This window comes from Bicyclus anynana, chromosome 23, assembly GCF_947172395.1.
Source record: "Bicyclus anynana chromosome 23, ilBicAnyn1.1, whole genome shotgun sequence".
Classification (NCBI taxonomy): Eukaryota; Metazoa; Arthropoda; class Insecta; order Lepidoptera; family Nymphalidae; genus Bicyclus; species Bicyclus anynana.
In genome coordinates, this window is record NC_069105.1 from 4,922,453 (window position 1) to 4,942,953 (window position 20,501).

Genomic DNA, 20,501 nt, shown 5'->3' on the forward strand with positions numbered 1-20,501 from the left:
TTGGCGTGCGGCGCTCGGCCGACGGTGAGAGACACTCACAGCGTGGCGAGGCGGGGCAGCTGCGTGAGCGCGGCGGGGTGCAGCTGCGACAGGGGGTTGGCGTGCGGCGCTCGGCCGACGGTGAGAGACACTCACAGCGTGGCGAGGCGGGGCAGCTGCGTGAGCGCGGCGGGGTGCAGCTGCGACAGCGGGTTGGCGTGCGGCGCTCGGCCGACGGTGAGAGACACTCACAGCGTGGCGAGGCGGGGCAGCTGCGTGAGCGCGGCGGGGTGCAGCTGCGACAGCGGGTTGGCGTGCGGCGCTCGGCCGACGGTGAGAGACACTCACAGCGTGGCGAGGCGGGGCAGCTGCGTGAGCGCGGCGGGGTGCAGCTGCGACAGCGGGTTGGCGTGCGGCGCTCGGCCGACGGTGAGAGACACTCACAGCGTGGCGAGGCGGGGCAGCTGCGTGAGCGCGGCGGGGTGCAGCTGCGACAGCGGGTTGGCGCGCAGCTCCAGGCGCGTGAGGCGCGCGCACGCCTGCAGGCCGGGCTCCACGCGCTCCACTCGGTTGTTCGCCAGCGACCTGCGACACACGCGATGTAGCCAAGACAACTTATTGCGCGACAGACGGCGACAAGCGACATCTTCACTCTCTGGAAGCGACCTGATGTTCGGCGATAAAACGACATCCGGTCAGTTAGAGAGGAGAAGAACGTGCTTGGCGTTCATTGTGGCTTGTTGGAGGCTTCCGATTATTGTGCGTTGGAACGTGAGAAGTTGATCAGACAATCACTACTCTGTCAGGATAGAATTCAGAATGAAGCACGCAAAATACTGAGTTCCATTAAAAATTATAATACAAAAGTCGTGAATGGTCGTCCGTTAAACAGTTGGTGAAGAAGGAGTCCCTCGGGGTAATGTTTTAGGGCCCTTTTAATTGGTCAGTCATATTTATGACCTTTATGATTGGCCTCGTCCTTAGAGTAACCGATTGGATTTTCATCCTCCTCCTAACAAGTTAGCCCGCTTCCATCTTTAGACTGTATCATCACTTACCATCAGGTGTGATTGTAGTCAAGGGCTGACTTGTAAAGAATAATAAAAAAAAAACCACGAGACGATGACGAGACAGATTTTTTGTTAGCTATGGTGCGTTTTTCAACCATCATAGTCCATAGAAGTCATTTCAAATTTAAGAAAACTCAACAGCATGAATTTACATTACTGTAAAAGAAAATACTGGTTTACTTGAATACGTAATAGATTTTCTTTTATCGCTCTGCTCGTCATCGCATCTAAATACAAAACCATTGAATGGATTTTCACCATGTTCTCAAAGGTTGACATGAAGTGGCACACAGTACAACTGCTACGTTCGTGACGTCACATATTACAGTTGCGAGTTGGCGTTGCAATGACAAATCGCGGGAAGTGTTCGAGTAAGAGGACATGTAGCTCGCGATACATCGGGCAGTTATTGAATGCGAAAAGGTCGGTCATGTTTCACAATCGAGTTCAAGGCTGCAGTTTCACAGCACTCGTTCGGCACTTACAAGTCTTCGAGCATCGGCAGCAGATGAATGGCGGGCGGCAACTCGCCGAGCAGGTTGTCTTCGAGCCGTCTGCAACAGAACATCGTGTGAGCTGCGGCCGAGCGCCAGCGCTCGCGGCGAGGTCGCCGCCGGCGTGTGAGAGAGGACGCGAGGAGGATAAAGCGCCAAAATTTGCGAAATTCTAAAACATGGAAGGTCAATGGATCGCTTTCGATGTAAAGATTTCGTCAACTACTGCGTCCTGGTTGTAATCGACTTCAAGATCGGTCCAAGGTTCTTCGCTACGTACGCGTAAATATATTTTAAGCGAATATGTAAAGAAGAAAAACCGTTTAGCAGTTTAGCTTCGACCGGATCCGTACAATATTTGCGTGATTTTAATAACTATTTTTAATTAAGATTTTTAATTTATTTTGGGTAAACTCGGTAGCACTTTTTATAATTTTTCTCTCCAATGCCGAAAAAACAAAGCTCATTGGATCCATAAATATTTGTCATTACGGACCATCAATTTTATATACATTCGCCACTTAATAGATAGTTATAATTTTAGCAATGGTTAGTCTTAAATTTAGTTTGGAAATCGCATACTCGTAGTATCTATCTCAAAAATGCTTAGTATTCTACTCAAACGTAAGGTCAATGTAGTCAATTTATACTTTATTTTAGTAATTCAATATTGATTGATTTTTGGTGAAATGGGATTTGTGGATTAGTTAACGATATTCACGGAACTACTTAGGTGCCTATATCAGTTTTTTGAATTTAACGAAAACTTGACGTTTATTGCGTATGCTGATCTTTTACATGTATTTAAATAGCTAGAGTGTAAACAAGACGAAACCTTTATTCCACGCAGACAAAGTGCGACAAATAAACCGAGTGCGTTCTGCGTTTTAATTAAAGGATTAAAGGCCTGCGCGGACACGAATGAATGCGTGCACTCCTTCACTGGTCGGCGGCGGACCCTTCACCCTCGTCAGACGTAATTAAAGGCGTACAAATGAGCGTGCCGTTGTCTAATCCCGCCTCGGCTGTGAGCTCCCGGCGCGGGCTCCAGTCAACCGAGAGCTCTCGCCAGTAATGACTCCTCTACAACATCGGCTGCGACGCCTGAATACCAATGATCTCATAGAGCATATAATTGTCTATGATCGGTGATGCCCCCTATCGGTATTCGTACGATTGGCTAAAAAGCCATAGGGTTCATTTCGCGATTTGGCCCTGATTAATAAAAATTCATGGAATAGAATGATTACCTACTATTAAGGCGAAGATTACTACTCAGCTGCCTCGTTATTAAGCTCGGGGATCACGAAGTCCTGTATCAGGGATCTGTAGAGTCATCATTGTCATCCTAAGTTCGCCGACTTGTATTGGAGCAGAGTAATATGTAAGCTATACCCTTCTCTACTCGTAAAAGGAGGGAGGTTCGTAGGGGGGCGTTACATAAGGGCTGATGGCGATGAAGATAGTGAGGACAGTTGAGCAGTTACAGTAATGGAGCTCGACTCTGTACGAGTCTTCCGTCACGGCGATAATGCGGAGGGCGAGGGTCGGAATGCGCGGCGGACACGCGACGTTTGCAGATTACTGCGAGCCGCCAGTTGAGGGGCTCCTAAACCTTAGCCGACGTCTCCATTCGAAGTCACTAGGGCGCACTTAATTGTCCGGGTCGGTAAGGTCGATAGAAGGAAATGTTTGTGTGTATTTATATTGTTCGTTAATGTTGTGTACTGAAATCGTTTCAATGATTCAGGCTGACGAAGAAGAGGGGTGTTAAAAGTTTGACATGTCTGTCTGTCTGTCAGTCTGTCTGACACCACAGCTCCCGAACGGATGAAGCGATTTCAAATTAGTTTTATTTTGTATTAAAGGTGACTTACAGGCGAGTGTTTTAGGCATGTCTGATAAAAATCGGGAGGTGCTTAAAAGTTCTGATGGTTGAAAGTGGGGAAGGACCACCGAATGTCTGCAAATATACTCGAGTGGGGTTTCAAATGAAAGCGCACTGAAAAAGAATATTAATGACTTAATCGAGAGAGTAATTAATAATTTCAAGGCATTCAGGGGTTTTTCAAAATTTTCAATTTTATGTTGTACCTGTAGATAATGGCAAGCGCTTCGTGCATGAGTTTATCTCACACTTGGCCTCACTTTTTGTTTCCATAATGAAAGTGTTACAGTTGAGACATCCGAACTTGTATCAGGTAGATACGTGTACCATTGGAGACATCGTGTGAGCTTATTCCAACTTTATCTAAGTATTCTTTGATTAAAAAAGTTAGTGACTTAATAATGGTAATTTTAGTTAATCTAAATCTCAACGTATCGATTATCGTTTGCTTTGCAAGGGTCAAGTGTGCCGATAGTGTGGGGACACACGCGTGCCCCCGCAGGTGACAGCTTCCGTCGGGCGACGGGGGGAGGGGGGAGGGGGCTGTCTGTGTCAGCGATTAGCGCCGAGTGCTCCGCACGGTGTGTGTGTGCGTGGGTACATTAGCATGGGCACCGAGGAGCTTTTGATACCCTTTTGAGGCGGTTACTTGTTGAAGTTGTTCGAACTGTGCTTAGTAGCGCAGTTATAAGATACCAGCTGACGCCGCGCGGTTTCACCCGCGTGGTTCCCGTTCCCGTTGGAATACGGGGATAGTCTAAAGCCTATTGCCTTCCTCGATAAATGGGCTATCTAACACTGAAAGAATTTTTCAAATCAGACCAGTAGTTCCTGAGATTAACGCGTTCCATCAAACAAACTCTTCAGCTTTATAATATTAGTATGGATAAACTGTGCGACTCCAACAAATACCTACTGTCGTAGTATCCGTGCCACAAAAGGTACAATCGGAAATAGGGTCAGATGTCCGTCGGTCTGTGAATCTGTCAACATCCATTCTTCTGAAGACGTTTAATTGAAAAATGTTATGTTACATACGTAAAATATTTTGCCTGCAATATATTGTGCAAATAAAGCTTCTATGCCTATTGTTAGCCGACTCTCTCGTACCTACTCAGGTACATATTTTGCATACATTACACACGTCCGCGACTACGTTCGCATGAAATCCTGTATATCATAAATGTCCTGTATATCATGGGAACCGTGTTTTTTCCAGGATAAAAAGTAGCTTATGTGTTAATCCAGAGTAAAATCTATTTCCATTCCCTATTTCAGTCAAATCGGTTTGCAAGCCGCAGCGTGAAGGAGGAACAAACATACTTACACGTTACACACACCCACAAATTTCGCCTTTATAAAATTAGTGCGATTCCTTTATTTGCTGATATTACCGAGACGCATCCCACAATAACGACAATACCCTCAGATTGTCAGAAGCTTCAGCCGGGATACATTGATTGATCAGAAGCGCTCATCTGTACCTACTACAGGCCTCAAAGATCAATACTCGAAATTAATTTGTTTCAATTAGGCTTAATAATTTACAAGCACTTTCGAAACGTAAGGTAACAAAATTACAATAGTGATAATAATTAGTCGAAAACTCAAAATTAAAGTTACAAGGGTACATTTGGTACCCTTGTAACCTTGTTCGAGAAGAGCCTAAAACGAACTAAGCCAGGTTTTTTCTTTTTCAGTTTATCACCATTTAACAAAAGTTATTATAAATAGCCAGTCGTGTAATACATTTCATTTCCAAGCCATTTTGTCTTTTATAGTCATTTACACGATAACACCACTTTTCTATAACCTTGCATTAAATAAATACTTTTAGACTTATTGAGGGACATGCCTGTGGTTTCACGTGGCAGTTTATTATAAAAGAATTACTAAATTTTGTAATCTAGTGGACACAGTAAAAATATGTACTAGCGTGGTGTGCAGATTTTAAAACATGTGATAACAGAAATACTCAGCTACATCGTCGAACACAAACCATTCATATGTATGCAATGGCGTGCAATAGCCGTACTTTGCTTTGTTGAAGTTAACGAGTTTATTCATTAAATCCTTCCATTGTGGCGCGTCAGTAATGTTCACCACTGAGTGTGTGTGTGTGCACTACGTCATCAGTGGAAGCGTCTCTATTGTCCTGTCCTCGCTTCATTTCTGAATGTTTACTTCTGAGCACTTGCTACACTCGCAATAAACGCGATGTATTACACGAGATAGCGTCGTGCAGCGGATACACGAGCACATTGAGATGGATGATGTTGTGTGTTCATTGCTCGCTGTGAGGGCGGTGCCACGATCGCGGCGGAGCGAGCGCGGCGCTCGATTGCAAGCGATCAATCATGTTCGGAGCTCTGTTCTAGACGGACGGATGTGGTGCGGCCGTGCATTCTGATGCAGTTTCCAGCCGCTGCGGTGAATTTCGTAACATGTCACAACTGATGTTTAATACAGCTTGTATTATTGGTAGATTTCTTGATGATATTTTAATAATGATTAATGCAATGTAATGTGTAATGAACGTTAAGAAATGAACGTGTGGTAGTTGAAGGAGACTGAAAGTGTCCACACGACATGTCGAGGGCGCGGGTAGTCAGACACGTCACTTCTAAACTGTAACTCAGTGCAGCCACTTTAACAGACTACGCCGGCTGATTTTGTTGTTGTGTCTGCCTATTTTATAAGTTTATGTCTAACTAGCTGACGCCGCGCGGTTCCACTTGCGTAGTTCCCGTTCTCGTAAGGATACGGGGATAATTTATAGTCTATAACCTTCCTCGATAAATTAGCTATATCACACTGAAAGAATTTTTCCAATCGGACCAGTAGTTCCTGTTATTAGCGCGTTCAACCAAACAAACAAACAAACATACTCTTCAGTATAGATTACTTACTAATCACTCTAATCTTTAGTAGGAACATCTGACAAGCTTTCATAGTACAGAAAATCCAGAAAATATGACTAAAAGAATTACATGACTCGATATTTTTAAACTATCCGTAGGGAGCAACCCAACAAGCTTAACTTGAGTACGTCGACCTTGGAGTAGCTCAGAAACTCAAAAAGTTTTTGGATTGCGTTTTTCTCCTAAACTATGAGTTTTACATTAAAGTTCATTTGACAAAAAATGTAGAAGACATTCTCATCTACAATTAATGTTATTGAAGTACTATCGTACGACTTTAAATACGGAAGGTAGGTGGAGGGAATATTAGACGCATCCACATTCCGAAGATCATCGACAAACTGGTCGATGTACCTACTCAAGTTAAGCTTGTTGGGTTGCTCCCTACCGATGGTAAAAAAATCTCGCGTCATGTGATTCTTTTACAAATCTTATACGATTTTTTCTAGATTTCCTGTACTATCAGCCTTCATGGAGGCGAGTGCGTACATTGCAGCGCACATACACACACACACTCGTAAGTCACGGCACAAGTTTTTATCGAGTAGAAAGTTTGCTTCATCTCGTTATCGGCTCCGATATATAACTAATTAAAAGTTACATTCCGACGGACTTTTTGCAACGAAATATCGGCACTTGGCGCTTGGCGCCGATGTTTATGTGTGTACCTGACTGTGAAAACGAGTAATTGTTATGTCCTGTTTCCAAATAATTCATTGAGATACAACCGGACTACCGACAGCTTCAACTTTCACATGTATGTCTACAGCGGCGGGCGGTGTCTGTGCGTTGACACTTGACATGATTAATGTTCACGACGCGGTCATTCGATTTAATCAATTAATCTTGGGATTGTTTGCTTCGCATCTTAAGATCCCAAATTCTAGTCTTCGGACCGTTTGCATCTATTGAGCATTTGTTCAGCTTTTATTTCTGCTACTTCCCAGCAGCAGTCCGGAGGTGGGCGGGTGATGCTACACGTGTTTATTATCAACCTCTTAAAATAAACAACAAATCAATTGACAAAATGTCATCCTACGATAAGCTATCCACCAGCCGGATGACATTTTTACATACAATCTCAATTTGTCAACTAGCATCATCGATCTACTAAGTTAACACTAGATATGAATCCGAAATAGTTATCTCTATACTAAATAAAATTCATCTAAATACTAATAATCGACGTGGCCGTGAAATGGTGACAAAAAGACAGACAGACAAATTTACTCTCGCATTAGTATGGATATATTTTAAACATAGGATAAATATTTTATTATTAATTTAGTTATTCTAAACTTTCAAATCAGAAGCAGCGGTGTACTCTCAGAGACTAGAGCATTGGGTAATTAAATTTTTCTTTAATTTTGTTCGAATTACGACTCTATATAATTTTCTCTTTCACTAGCACTTGTCAATTGACTTGGTGTTTATTTTAATAAATTGATGATAAAGACCAAATAGTGAACGGGCCAACTGCATCGTCATGATCGCTACAGCGGCAAACATTATCATTGTAATTGCGCTAACCCACTTTGGACCCGCGTGGTAAGTTTAGGTTCCAAATCTTCTTCTTAATAGGCTGATGATAAAGATTTCGGACAGCAGTTACTAAATATTTTGGTAAAGCTAGCTTTCGCAATAAGTTACCGCTAGTCCTACACTTGAATTACAATATGAAGTTTGAATTACGACTTATCCCAATCGGTGCGTTACTCCTTTATACATGTAGCCATGGTTGTCAAAAAGGCAGAATAAATGTAGCATTTGGCCAACATGAGTGCGGCGCTAAGAAACGCATAAAAAGCTAGTGTTGAACAGCTCGCTGTCGGCGGGGCGGCGGGGCGGCGATAGAGCTGCGAACTATTAAAATAAATGTAATCTCAATATAAATACATCAAAGTAGTTATTTCTGAAATGCTAACGTTAGCATTCCGCGCGCTATCTGCAGTTCAACGCTCCCGGGCTGTTTGCATCGGCCGACAGAAATAGAACGGAGAGCTCTCCGCGCGAGGCCGGCGTGGGGCCGCGGCCTCGGGCCTCGCCGCCGGGCCTCGGGCCTCGGCCGCCCGCGGGCCTAGGTCGGCCAGGTCACGCGTGTCGACGACCACGTGACCTAACGATCTGTGCGGCGAGGAGTCCGCAGCCGCTCCTCTACTACATTCGCTGCGATATAATCCTTTCCAATATAATAAAACTGAAGAGTTGGTTAGTTTATTTAAATGTTCTCATCTATAATAATATTATAAAGCTGACGAGTTTGTTTGTTAGTTTGCTTGAACGCGCTCTCAGGAACTACTGGTCCGATTTTAGAAATCGTTTCAGTGTTAGATAGCCCATTTATCAAGGAAGGTTATTACGGGAACGGGAACCACGTGGGTAACACCGTGCGGCGTCAGCTATTCTCTAGAATAAAACTGTTAATATATCTGTTTGTTTGAATGTGCTAATATACAGAAATTAGTCGCACTTAAAACAAATCCCGCATTTGACAAACTCATAATTCGAGTTGACAAATTATTATATCATTAAACTGAAAGATTATTTGCACACTGTATACACTTAAAAGTAATAATAATAATAATCTTTATTTAAGAAAAATACACATATAAAATGAAACAATAGCCTTATTACTATAAGTTACTATTTTACTTGTATTTTTTTTTAATTTCGTCTGTCGTTCTGTTTACACTAATCTCCAAAACGATCGTGAAACGACTGTGTGTGTACTCACAGGACGCGCAGCGCGGGTGTGTGCAGGAATGCGCGCTCCTCGATGTGCGTGATGCGGTTCCGCTTCAGGATCCTGCACAACAAACACACAAGGTCACAAGTGGTCACCAGCACTCACGGTTTATACAAGGGAGTGTTTATACAATCGCAGCTTTGAGAAGTATAGTTCGCGACGCAGCGCAAAGTTGCAGCAGTTCAGTTGTGAGCAGGCGACAGAGGCGCCGCCACATCGCTGTGTGCAGACAACTAATTAGCACGCGCCAGTGTGGCCGAGCCTTTACATTTTACATGCAGCCTCATTTTATTACATTTATAATGTCATGAAACGAATGTCAAGCACAAAGTTTGCTACGTCTTGTCTTGGGATTTAATACGTAGTTACTTTTAAACGACTATTCTTCTGCCGTCTAATAATATCACGAATTCGATAATTTGCCAGCGAGGTTACAGGCACTTGAGGTTTTCCACACAACGACTAGTCAGCGGTCGGAGGCAAACTGTACTTAGTACTCGTCTGGGTTGCCGCTAAATAATTACTGTATATTGAACAATTTAATTGTATTGTTGCTCACCTCTACATTTTAATAATAATTAAAACAAAATTCACCGAATCATTTCACCGCGGCTAGTTGCCTCGACTGGTGATAAGGGCTGGCTCATTTTGTGCAAAGGATCAGCCTGGCTGTCCAGCGCGGAAATGCAGTCAGTATTTTTGCCACCATTCCACGTGGCCATAATTTGTATAGTTATTAGGATACGTTAGCTTAAGTTTCCTATTGTATTCTTTCTCAATAAAAAAAAAACTTTTCTTTTTTCTATGTTATTCGGTGGCATGAGCACATTTTGGTGATCACAATATGATTTGTATTGAAAAACTTTTCAGTAGAGATGTTGTCTTTAAACTATTACCAAATCAGGGGATCCCCAGACGAATGGCAACTTTGTCTATAAGTAATCTCGTGATTTCAGAATCGAGCTTGAAGTAATTCGGAGCGCCGTGTGGCCACGACCCTGTTATGACTGTGATAGAGTAAGATTTGTGTTTCTCGTGGGAAGAAACTTCGCAAACCGTCACCAACTTTAATAAAAGGAAAAACAAATACTTTCCGTGCGGAGACGATTGGGAATTGATTTTATGAGTCGAGGGGTCACTCGCGCTGTAGACGAGGGGCTCGTGCGGGCGCAAGCCTCTCACACCCCCCACTGGGCTCCACATGGTGCAAACTATTTTTATCTGGTTTCTAAAATTATGTTTTGTTGAATGAATGTATGTATGTATGGTACCTGATTCTTTGGGACTATCTAATGGAGTAGTCACCCACATTACGAGGTTGGACTACTTGAGAATGATAAATAAATAAATTTAAATTAATTTATTTCAAGCACGTAATTTTAAAGCACTTTTTAAAAGTCGTATGTCAGTGATTAGTGAGTTAGTGATCGACTGCCGGCACAAAAAGCAGATTCTACCGACAAACTCAGCAGTTGTTCTTTTAAAATAAATGGTACTAATGGTACAGTTCATTTTCTCATATCATAAGTGCAGAAGACAACAGAGCCGATGGCTTCTGTGAATCGTTTCCGACGGGTGGATTCATTTGGAACCAGTGAGTTCAGTCCATTGCCCGTGGAGCTACTGAGGTTTCATTTCTGTCATTAATTCATCATCATCATCAACAACCCATATTCGGCTCACTGTTGAGCATGAGTCTCCTCTCAGAATGAGAGGGGTTAGTCCACCACGCTGAATCAATGCGGATTGGCTATCATTAATTACATTGTTGTTAGTAAAAACCACAACAACACAACACAACCCGCAATATGGGACCAAGCTCCAGTTCCCTCTCCTGTTCAAAAGTTGATGATGATGATGAGGCGAGTTTAAAGTAAAAATGTAGAGTCATTAGATTAGTCTTTCTGGTCGCGGTTACAGTAGAAGAGCCAACAGTACAACATCTGACCGGTGACTGGACGCTCGCGTAGGTATGTCGCGCAGTCTCCGGGCGCGCAGTCTCCGGGCGCGCAGTCTCCGGGCGCGCAGTCTCCGGGCGCGCTGATCATATCATTGCAATGATAAAATGTGTATCAAAGCCGCGTCCTACATTCGCACGCACTTCTAATAGTCGCTGAAGGTCGCCACTTGCACTCAGTGCACGCGGCACGCGGCACGCTGTACGCGGCGCGCGGCACGTTGCACGCGGCACGCTGCACGCTGCACGCGGCACGCTGTGCGGCACGCCGGGATGAAGGACTTGTCTTATTAACCCAGGGGCCGGGGTTGACGTACGGTTAGGGTTGCCAACATTAGTTGCAGAAAGATTTCAGATTAAGCTACAGAGAATATAGTTATAAATGATGTAAACTTGAAAAAATATAGTATTTTATGGAATAAGCAAAAAAACATTTATCTATGCTAATATTATAAAGCTGAAGAGTTTGTTTGTTTGCTTGAACGCGTACAATCTAAAGAATTACTGGTCCTATTTGAAAAATTCTTTCAGTGTGATGTGTGTGTGCCCATTGATTGAGGAAGGCTATAAGCTATATTTTATCCTCATATTCCTACTGAACCGGGAACCATGCGGGCGAAACCGCGCGGTGTCAACTAGTTTGTTACGAGTACAAATAAAATCTGATTTTATTTGTACGTTTGTAGTGCGTGCCGAAAGCGCCCCAGTATGGGCAATTTCGTTGACTTATTTCAGTTATTTTTATTTTAACACGATATTACTGAACCGATTTTCATGAAAATTAAAGAAGACCGATCTGTACGAATGTTTTTCACACAAGAAAAGGCTTTAAACATTTATTAATAAGTGAAGAAGTTATCAGGTAACAAACATTAAAAAAAAACATACGCGTCGAATTTAGGGCCTTCTCTTTTTTTTGAAGTCGGTTAAAAAACTCATTTTTGATCAATTAATTTTTATTGAATCTTTCAGGTTGGCAACCCTACGTGCGGTCGCGGGGGCGGCGGTCATATATCACAGCCGGCGCGACGCCTGAGAAGGGTTGCGTCAGATGTAAGATTGGGAGCTCGGGACACCGGCCGGGACTCATCGGACAACAGATAGCGACGCCCGACAACTGTACACTTTCTTTCTTTTCACTCAATAGAACTAAGTACGAGGACGAGACCAAATAGTAGAACGAGGGTCTATAATAGTCAGATACTAGCATGCTCTTTCTTTATTTAAATACTGTAGGCAGGTGTGGAGTTCAAACCGTGGTTGTTGTGGGGAACGGCTCCAGACTCTCAGAATAAAGCGTATTTTTGTTATATTTTCCTCGACATACAATAATAAAAATCCATACACCAGTAACGTACGATTTTCAAGGATATTTAGCGAAAGGTAACCAAGAAGCCATGCGTCTGACGACTGAGAAAATAATATTTCAAGATATCATATAGAACATGTCCGAAACAATAACGATTTGAGGATCTGACTGAAACTCATCACGGTCCTATTCCACACTTGCACCGTACTTACGTGTGGTAGGAGCTCAGAATACAGAAAACCACTGTATTCTGAGGGTAGGAGTGTGAGCTCACACATTCTCAGCTTTTATACAATATGGCGATCTGACTATCACATTGTTCCATAGGTGCGCACATCAAGCAAGCGTATAAGTTGTTAACATAAATAGTTATATTGTACCTATGTTAGTAATTAGTGATGGTTGTACTAGTATGCACGAGTATTACCACAACGTCGTCGCGTGGGTGCTCGTTTGTATATCACGGCCGATAGCCGTTCCCACGAGAAGAGAGGCCTTTCACTGGTTATCAGATAATTAGCAATATCATAGAATTGCCAAAGAAAATTTTTCAATTGGCAATTCAAAAAAAGACGTCAAGCGGGTTGCGTTGCAGGTAGCCGCTGGATGCATGCAAGAGGCCTATGTCCAGCTGTGGACGTCTGTCGGCTGATAATGATGATGTAAGTGTCTAAACACAAAATAAATAGTTATTGATGTTGATGTTTGTATCAAAGAAATCCGCTTATTTCCGCAGTCAAAGTTAAATAGGCATATTTGTTTTGAAAGATTCAACATTTGTTGGACACATTTCATTCGTTCATCTCTACCGCAGCGCAGTTGGTACGATTAGTGCTATGGCAATCTACAGAGAGCTCTGGGGTACGATAGGGTGGTTGACTCATATCAAATTTAATGTCGTCGTTATCAACCCATATTCGGCTCACTGCTGAGCTCGAGTCTCCTCTCAGAATGAGAGGGGTTAGGCCAATAGTCCACCACGCTGGCCCAATGCGGATTGGCAGACTGTACACACGCGGAGAATTAAGAAAATTCTCTGGTATGCCGGTTTCCTCACGATGTTTTCCTTCACCGTTAGAGACACGTGATATTTATTTCCTTAAAATGCACACAACTGAAAAGTTGGAGGTGCACGCCCCTGACCGGATTCGAACCCACACCCTCCGGAATCGAAGGCAGAGGTCATATCCACTGGGCTATCACGGCTCAAATTTAATGTAAACAATATTAATTTCGTGTAGCACATGGCATAAGGGTCCGAGTTATGTACATACATCAATATTAATTATTAAAAGTTAATTTAAAAATCATGTATTTTTTCAAATTTTTCCAAACGTCAAAAACGCTGTCGTCTTCGTGAGAGTAAGGGCAGCCAGACAGAGTGTTGCCATAACGCGTTACGTTACGAAGCGGTTTAACCTCACATAAGATATATACAACTTTGTCCTCTCTCGGAGCCTCGCAAAGGTAAAATTGTGTTGTATTCCAAATGTATGCCATCCTCCGCGTGGAAGTCTCCTGTCACACACTAGTGGCGCAGGATACATTGCTTGAGATGAGCAATCTCCGTATACCTGCGTTCGTTTGCGACTCCTAACTTTTGTTTGTAGAGCGCTTCGCTCGCGCCAATATTTGCTATCAACTTGTTCGTTAATTGTTTGCCTTCAATTCGCCTGACGAAAAACTACGAATATCATATTCCACGAAAGGAGTATCGACGAGTAAACAAAGAAGGCTCCACTAGACGCGGGTCAACGACCTTGTGTTTGTTGTGGAGATGCGTGCGGGGGCGGGGGCGGCGGGCCGTCTGCGGCGATACAAATTACCGTATCAATTTAATTGGAAAGCCCACTGAGGGGAAGATAAGGAAAAGTCACGAGGGATGTTTTGTTCGCGGCTGGATGCGTGCTGACGTCACGCGCGGTGTGCCGTCGCACGGCTGCGTCAGCAATAAATCCTATCAAAAGCGAGTCGGACTCGAGCTCAGAGGGTTCCGTACGTTTATCTATAAATATGGCAAATACGTTTGTTGTATGGGAACCCCTTAAATTTTCATTGTATTCTGTTTTTTAGTATTTGTTGTTATAGCGGCAACGAAACTATATTACCTGTGAAATCTAAATTTCAAATGTCTAACTATGACGCTTAATGAGAATACAGCCTGGTGACCGACGGACGCAGAGTCATTGCAATAGAGTTGCGTTTTACCCTTTGGCTACGAAACCTTAAAAATTAAACTAATGTGTCATTTGTAAATGTATGCACACACTGACACTGACATCACACTGTAAGTATAGTACGACCAAACATTCTGGTGTTAGTGTCTTTGAAACCTGCAACTATTGAAAACCACCGAGTCAGCGATTGGCCCGATGACCAGTGACCGGTGGAATGTTCACGGTAGCGATCAGTGCGTGAAGCCGACCCACGTGGGCACGTGTTCAATATACGGCGCGCTCATAACCGTATACTTAGCGCTATATGAGAGTGTCCCGCCGTCACACCGCGGGAGAGGGCAATAAAAAGCCAAAATTAAATCTGAGACATTTAAAGTCGCGCCGCCGATAACGTTTTTATATCCGTCAGCTTTTGGAATATATAGAAGCACTTACATTATTATTGAAACTCTTTAATTTTATTTTTCTTTCTGGATACGCTAAATATATAAAAGTTACGTAAAGTAGGTTATCTAAAAAGCTGTAGGCCAAAGTATTACTCAGATATAAATAAAAAAATATATAAATAGTTGGTCAGGAGTTTTTAGGCAACACACTGATACATATCACTTTTCATCCAATAAACGGACGAGTGAAGATCGTTTATATTATAACGGTGCTGTCTAAAAGGATCAGCTGAACTTGGCGTGTCTCAGAGAATAACATCATCAAACTAATTATTCACAGCCAGCTAACAGCAGACGCAGCACCGCGCAGAGAGCCCGAGATCTGAGCACTTTCCGGCTGAGGGACATGGCTCAGTATCGACTCGGAAAGGGATTGCGAGTTGTCTCCGTATCGTCTCAATGGAGAGTTTGTCCCGAGGCGATTACGATTACTGTGCGTTGCAATTGAGTAATGAATTTCATACATTCTTTGGAAGTCGGTTAAAACTACATACAGCACGGCTCGATGTGATGGGTACTACTGTTTCCGAGATGATGAGTGTAATGTGACGCTCACAGAGAGCGAACGAATTAGATGTCACTACGAACTAGTTGGTGACGAGGGTCTCCGGACGACACGACTTCTTTTATTTAAAGAATTGAAGAAAATCAAATAAATCAAATCAAATTCAAAGGATCAGTCTACGCTTTTTCAAGTGAAATTATATTCACAATATCATTTAGCAATCACGTCAAAAAAGGCGGGCGTAGACGCGGCGCGGCGCGAGTGTCGGGCGTGACGTCACCGGGCATGTGTGGGGGGGGGGGGGGGCGTATATTTTTCAGCGACTGCTGAAAGCTTTATTGGATAGTTCGACAAGTTTCTTTGTTTGTTCTCCTCTGGAGAGATATTTTTCTGTAAACTATCTTGAGATGTTATTGAATTCGACGTTTGGGTTAAGATTTGTCAACAAATATTATTATAATAACCTTCACTAACGCATGCCCGCGACTTCGTCCGTGAGCGCGAGAACTACTAAAAGGATCTTTATTCTTTACAACTAGCACATATTTCATTATTATTAATTGTACAATGAAAGTTAGCAGTGGTGCTAACTAATTTTCAATGTACAATTGAATATGACTATTATTGTTCAGAAGATAAAACGGGTATCTTCTACGTAAATAATCCATAAGATATGCCATCGCAGACTTTGATGTGAGTGAGAAATATACTACTTCCAACGCACGTTTTATTATATTTATTAAAATAAATTTAATTTCTTTCGGTTTGTAAGCGTTTTTATAAACATGAAGTAGGCCAATCTTGAGATGCTAACACTGAGCACTACCTACTGAACACTACGTGTAGACAATGGCAATATATTAATTGATTCTTTCAATTTGAAATAAAAAAAACTTTTCAGGTCAGTGGTTATCAGGTCGGTAAAGGTCTTGTGTTCGGATCCCCTACAACAGTAGGTACTCGTCATTTGAATGTACTACTAATGGAAAGATTTATCTATCTCCGCTCGCTGGCGCGTTTAGAATATCTGTATAGCGCAGGAAGTTAGCGATAGGATTACGATAGTGTGTGTAACGGTTTCACTTCAATAGATTATAATATACCGAAAAATAACACGTTAAATTGTAATCAGTATGTTCAGTTCACAACATATCGACAGATTACAATATCGCGAGTGAGATTATAAGCTAACGTATTTTACAATTTAACGGTAACATGTACACTGTGTGCTGTGTCTGTGCTGTTGTTGTGTCGCGGCGAGACTCGCAGGAGACTACCAGAGTCCAGTACGACTAGTACGTAGTGACGTCAGCTCTGAGAGACTGCAAACTGCACGGAACTCTATCAAGTAGATAGTTGCACAGAGGTGTTATATTTTGTTGATACTTATTAATATTTATTAGATTCGCCGACAATGACATCAACAATATCTTATTTATATATTAGAGTTTATGGATGGATTTTTAACCGACTTCAAAAAGGAGGAGGTTCTCAATTCAGTCGGTATTTTTTTTTTTTTATGTATGTACACCGATTACTCAAAGACGCCTGGACCGATTTCAAAAATTCTTTTTTTGTTTGAAACGGTATAGTCCCCATTTGGTCCCATTGCCATCATGTGAAGATCTGATGATGGAATCCTGGAGAAATTGAGGGGAACTTTCGAAAATTATATGGATGTCTAGTGTGTTCGTAAACTTTTCCATTAAGTACTTTTAAGCACTACAATTTCATGAAGGTTTAAAATCGATCTGATGATGGAGCCATAAAACTGACGAGGGAACTCCTCGGCGATTTACAGCTTTAGTTACCTTGTGTTTGGGCTTGATTAATTTGTATTAATGAGAACTTTCCACATAGATAGGTTGTGACTGTCATTTAGGGGTTTGGTGATGAAGACCAAGGACAATTAAGGGAACTCCTTAACAGTTTACAGAAACTACCTTGTGTTTGGCCTTGATTAATTCGTATTGCTGAGAACTTTCTACCTAGACGAGTTGTGTCTGTTATTAGGGGTCTGATGATGAAGACCAAGGTCAATTAAGGGAACCCCTTAACGGTTTACGGTAGCTACCTTGTGCTTGGGCTTGATTAATTTGTATTGCTGAGAATTTTGTACCAAGATGGGTTGTGACTGTCACTAGGGGTCTGATGTATTCGTTTGAGATGAAATTCGACACTAAAAATGGAAAAATAATAAAATTTTAAAAAAAAAAGCTAACCGACTTTAAAACCTAAAAACGTACCCACTAAACTAAAAAGCGGAAAATAACATCATAATATGTTCTACCTGTTGATCAGTGTGAAGTCGGTGCTTAGCCGGTGTTGTCTTAATTTAAGCCATTTCTGACAGGACCACATGAAACAACATTGTCTGCAAAATCTAAATCTATAACATGGCTTGAATTAATACATCACCGGCTTAGCACCGCCTTCACACTGATCAGCAGGTAGAACATATTATGATGTTATTTTTCGCTTTTTAGTTTAGTGGGTACGTTTTTAGGTTTTGAAGTCGGTTGTCTTTTTTTAAAAAAAAAATTTATTATGATGAAAGTTGTAACATAAAACCTGAAGAATATTCGCGAATAAACACGGTGACTACACACAAACAAAGTTGCGGCACTGTAGGAACAATCTGTATAGTGTCTGCGGAGAGAAGTGGATTTCCATCTAGTCTAATTTCACAGATTATGAACGAGTCTGGTTAATTACATGGTTGTAATTGAACAAGTCACTCCGCGGCCGGCGCGAAGAGCTATCACTATCAGTAAGATAAACAACCCGCGACACGGCTGTCGGCGAAGGCGTCGACACTGTGCCGACATTACGCCGACACCACGTCGACACTGTGCCGATATTATGCCGATACTATGCTTACACTGTGCTGACATTAAGCCGATACTACGTCGACACAGCGCCGATACTGTGTGGACATTGATAGAAATATAACGGGCCGCCTGAAATCGCAGAGCAGGCGGCCCGTTCCTGTGCCGCTGTTCTGTAACGACAGTGTTTTTAAACCTCGACGGTGTATCTCTATTTCGTCTCTATATCTCTCTCTAACACGACAGTGATGGGGACAAATTTAAGAAACTGTCGAGTTATAAGAACATCGTTATAAAATAACGCTACAGCTCGTTTCAACGTGCGTTAGTACCCACGCGCACGGACACGTCACACAAGCGCACGCTCTACACACTCGTACGAGTATGAATAGGCAATGCTCATAATCAATATTGTAATAGAATAGTTCGACAAACTAAATAAATAATTCCAGCGCAGCGAAGGTCGGAGCCGGTCGCCGCGGCGTCGCCCGATATAGCGTCGGCGCCCGCTCACCTTCGCCGCGCCAGCCTCGCGGGCCGCAGCGCCCCTCGCACATGTTGTGGTCGCAGGAGGATTATGTGCACTATTGTTCCGAATTTGTCATATTTCGAGTACGCTTAGTATACGAGCACTCTTGAGACATCAAGTTTGTTTGTTAATTCTAATGTCGCTTTGAAAGCTAAATGGAGTCGGGATCAAACTTGGTAGTTGATGTATTCTAAAATGTGTAAAATAATAAGTTATTATTATAATTTATGGGTATATTTAATTTTTAATTTCCTATGTATGAATGAAAGCATATCCGACTGCCTCTAAGCATCTTTGTCGTTATTAGCGCAATGCTGAAATGTTGGACTCATGCGTGGAGGAGTATCGTGTAGAGTATCGTGTAGAGTATCGTGTAGAGTATCGTGTAACGTTACTAAAATTAGTTATTGCACTTTAATATAATAAATAATTAGCTACAATTTTTCGCAATTCAACGCGGGAATGCTGCCTGCGTGATGGGCACCATTCCCATCACGCAAATTTTGGCCAAAATTTACCAAGGGCGGCAAATTTTGTATTTTTAGGTATTAGTTTTAATTGTAATTTATTTTAATTTTGTAGTTGTAGTTATAATGATATTTCCTTATATTTTATTTTTATAATAAGTTTAGCCTATTTAAGTATTATCTTCATTAATAAAATAAATACCCATTAGCTACACATCTACCTACACTGTTTTAGATCAATTAGAACAAAGTAATTCGTATTCGTGTCAGCCAGCCGCATATCGTTATGGCGGCTGTACACACTCGACGAGACAGCCCGAGACGGGCCGAGAGCTAGTATGTGCGTGGTGATCTCGTCTGGTCTCACGCTCTTATTGTTGTTCTCGCCTGGGTCTGTCTCGGCCGCGTCTCGGTTTTTAGCACCAGAGCCAAAGCGTCTCGTTAGGTCTCGCGAGGAAAACGAGAAACGAGCATGTGCACACTCGTTCGTTATGAGTAAACGTGTTTCGCTATGTGGTCTGATGAACGCGAATTAGAATTTTTGGAGTGTCACCAAGGGGAAGCTGTTTTAAAACTAACACAAGGATAAGCAAACTGTACATGACGCTCGGGAGCGAATAAGCGAACAAATTGACATTCCTGTAGCTGAGTTAAAAAAGAAGCGGGATTCAGTTGTGACTATTTATCTATATTTTATATATTGCCTCTATTCAGTCTACGTCCATTGTTTTGGATATTTGCAGTACAGTTGGCTAAGACGAGTGTGTGCAGGGCGTGCTGTCGCCGAGAATCCTTCGGTCGAGACTCTCGGCGAGAGGCTCTCGTCGAGTGTGCACGGCCACCATAACATCAGACGAGGCCATGGTCCCACGTACGACGCACCGGCACCGAGCAGTAAATGCTGGTTACGTCGTAATCCTCCACTCCGAGAGGCCGAGAGGCAGTAAATCCTCCCGCGTGGGAGCCTCCGCAGCAGCCGGCGCCGCCCGCCCCCGCCCACCCCGCCCGCCGAGGTCGGGCGGCACCGACCGATAGTTGCCATTACAATGAATGCCTCCGATAGAGCCACCGCGTTCAATTTCACCGCGGTTAGGGTATACACTACATACGCATGGCGATTGATCACGCATGGATCAGGAATGCAGTGGAATACGTTTATAATGACAATGAAGGAAACTGACAAAT

The 20,501-nt window shown here is 42.7% G+C and overlaps 1 protein-coding gene across 3 annotated transcripts in view; it reads right to left on the reverse strand.

The window, feature by feature from the left end:
• LOC112052382 (lutropin-choriogonadotropic hormone receptor) overlaps positions 1-20,501 on the reverse strand; it is a 44,210-nt gene that overhangs the window by 11,310 nt on the left and 12,399 nt on the right. For all 3 annotated transcript variants that reach the window (XM_052888821.1, XM_024091421.2, XM_052888822.1), the window contains 3 exons: positions 9,087-9,158; positions 1,535-1,603; positions 424-564 (listed from right to left, as the gene is read on the reverse strand). In XM_052888821.1, the coding sequence (XP_052744781.1) occupies positions 424-564; positions 1,535-1,603; positions 9,087-9,158 (282 nt within the window). The remainder of the gene's footprint in view (positions 1-423; positions 565-1,534; positions 1,604-9,086; positions 9,159-20,501) is intronic.